The following is a 356-nucleotide window of genomic DNA, read 5'->3' on the forward strand; positions in this document are numbered from 1 at the left end:
TCTCCACTTTCATCCATCTTTATGTTGAAACTCTTGATTGCCCAACAAGCCTTGTATTCTAACTCAACTAGAAGGTGGCATGCTTTCCCAAACACCAACCGATAAGGTGACATACCAATGGGCATCTTATATGCAGTCATAGATGCCCACAAGGCATCATCCAAGCGCAAACTTCAATCTTTTCTACATGGATTGACCGTCTTTTCAATGATGGACTTGATCTCTCGATTTGACACTTCTGCTTGTCCACTAGTTTGCAGATGATAGGCAGCTGCCACCTTGTGGGTCACATGATACTTTCTCAACAAAGCCTCCACAGTTTGATTGCAAAGGTGAGTGCCTCAATCACTTATTAG

At 43.0% G+C, this 356-nt stretch overlaps 1 protein-coding gene across 1 annotated transcript in view; it reads right to left on the reverse strand.

Moving 5' to 3' along the window:
- The window catches only part of LOC116141932, a 486-nt gene extending 346 nt beyond the window's left edge, over window positions 1–140 (reverse strand). The window contains exon 1 of the mRNA XM_031427404.1: window positions 1–140. This exon is cut by the window's left edge and continues 346 nt beyond it. Within this exon, the coding sequence (XP_031283264.1) occupies window positions 1–140 (140 nt within the window).
- Window positions 141–356: the final 216 nt, after the last annotated feature.

This window comes from Pistacia vera, unplaced genomic scaffold (genome assembly GCF_008641045.1).
Source record: "Pistacia vera cultivar Batoury unplaced genomic scaffold, PisVer_v2 Contig401, whole genome shotgun sequence".
Taxonomy (NCBI): Eukaryota; Viridiplantae; Streptophyta; class Magnoliopsida; order Sapindales; family Anacardiaceae; genus Pistacia; species Pistacia vera.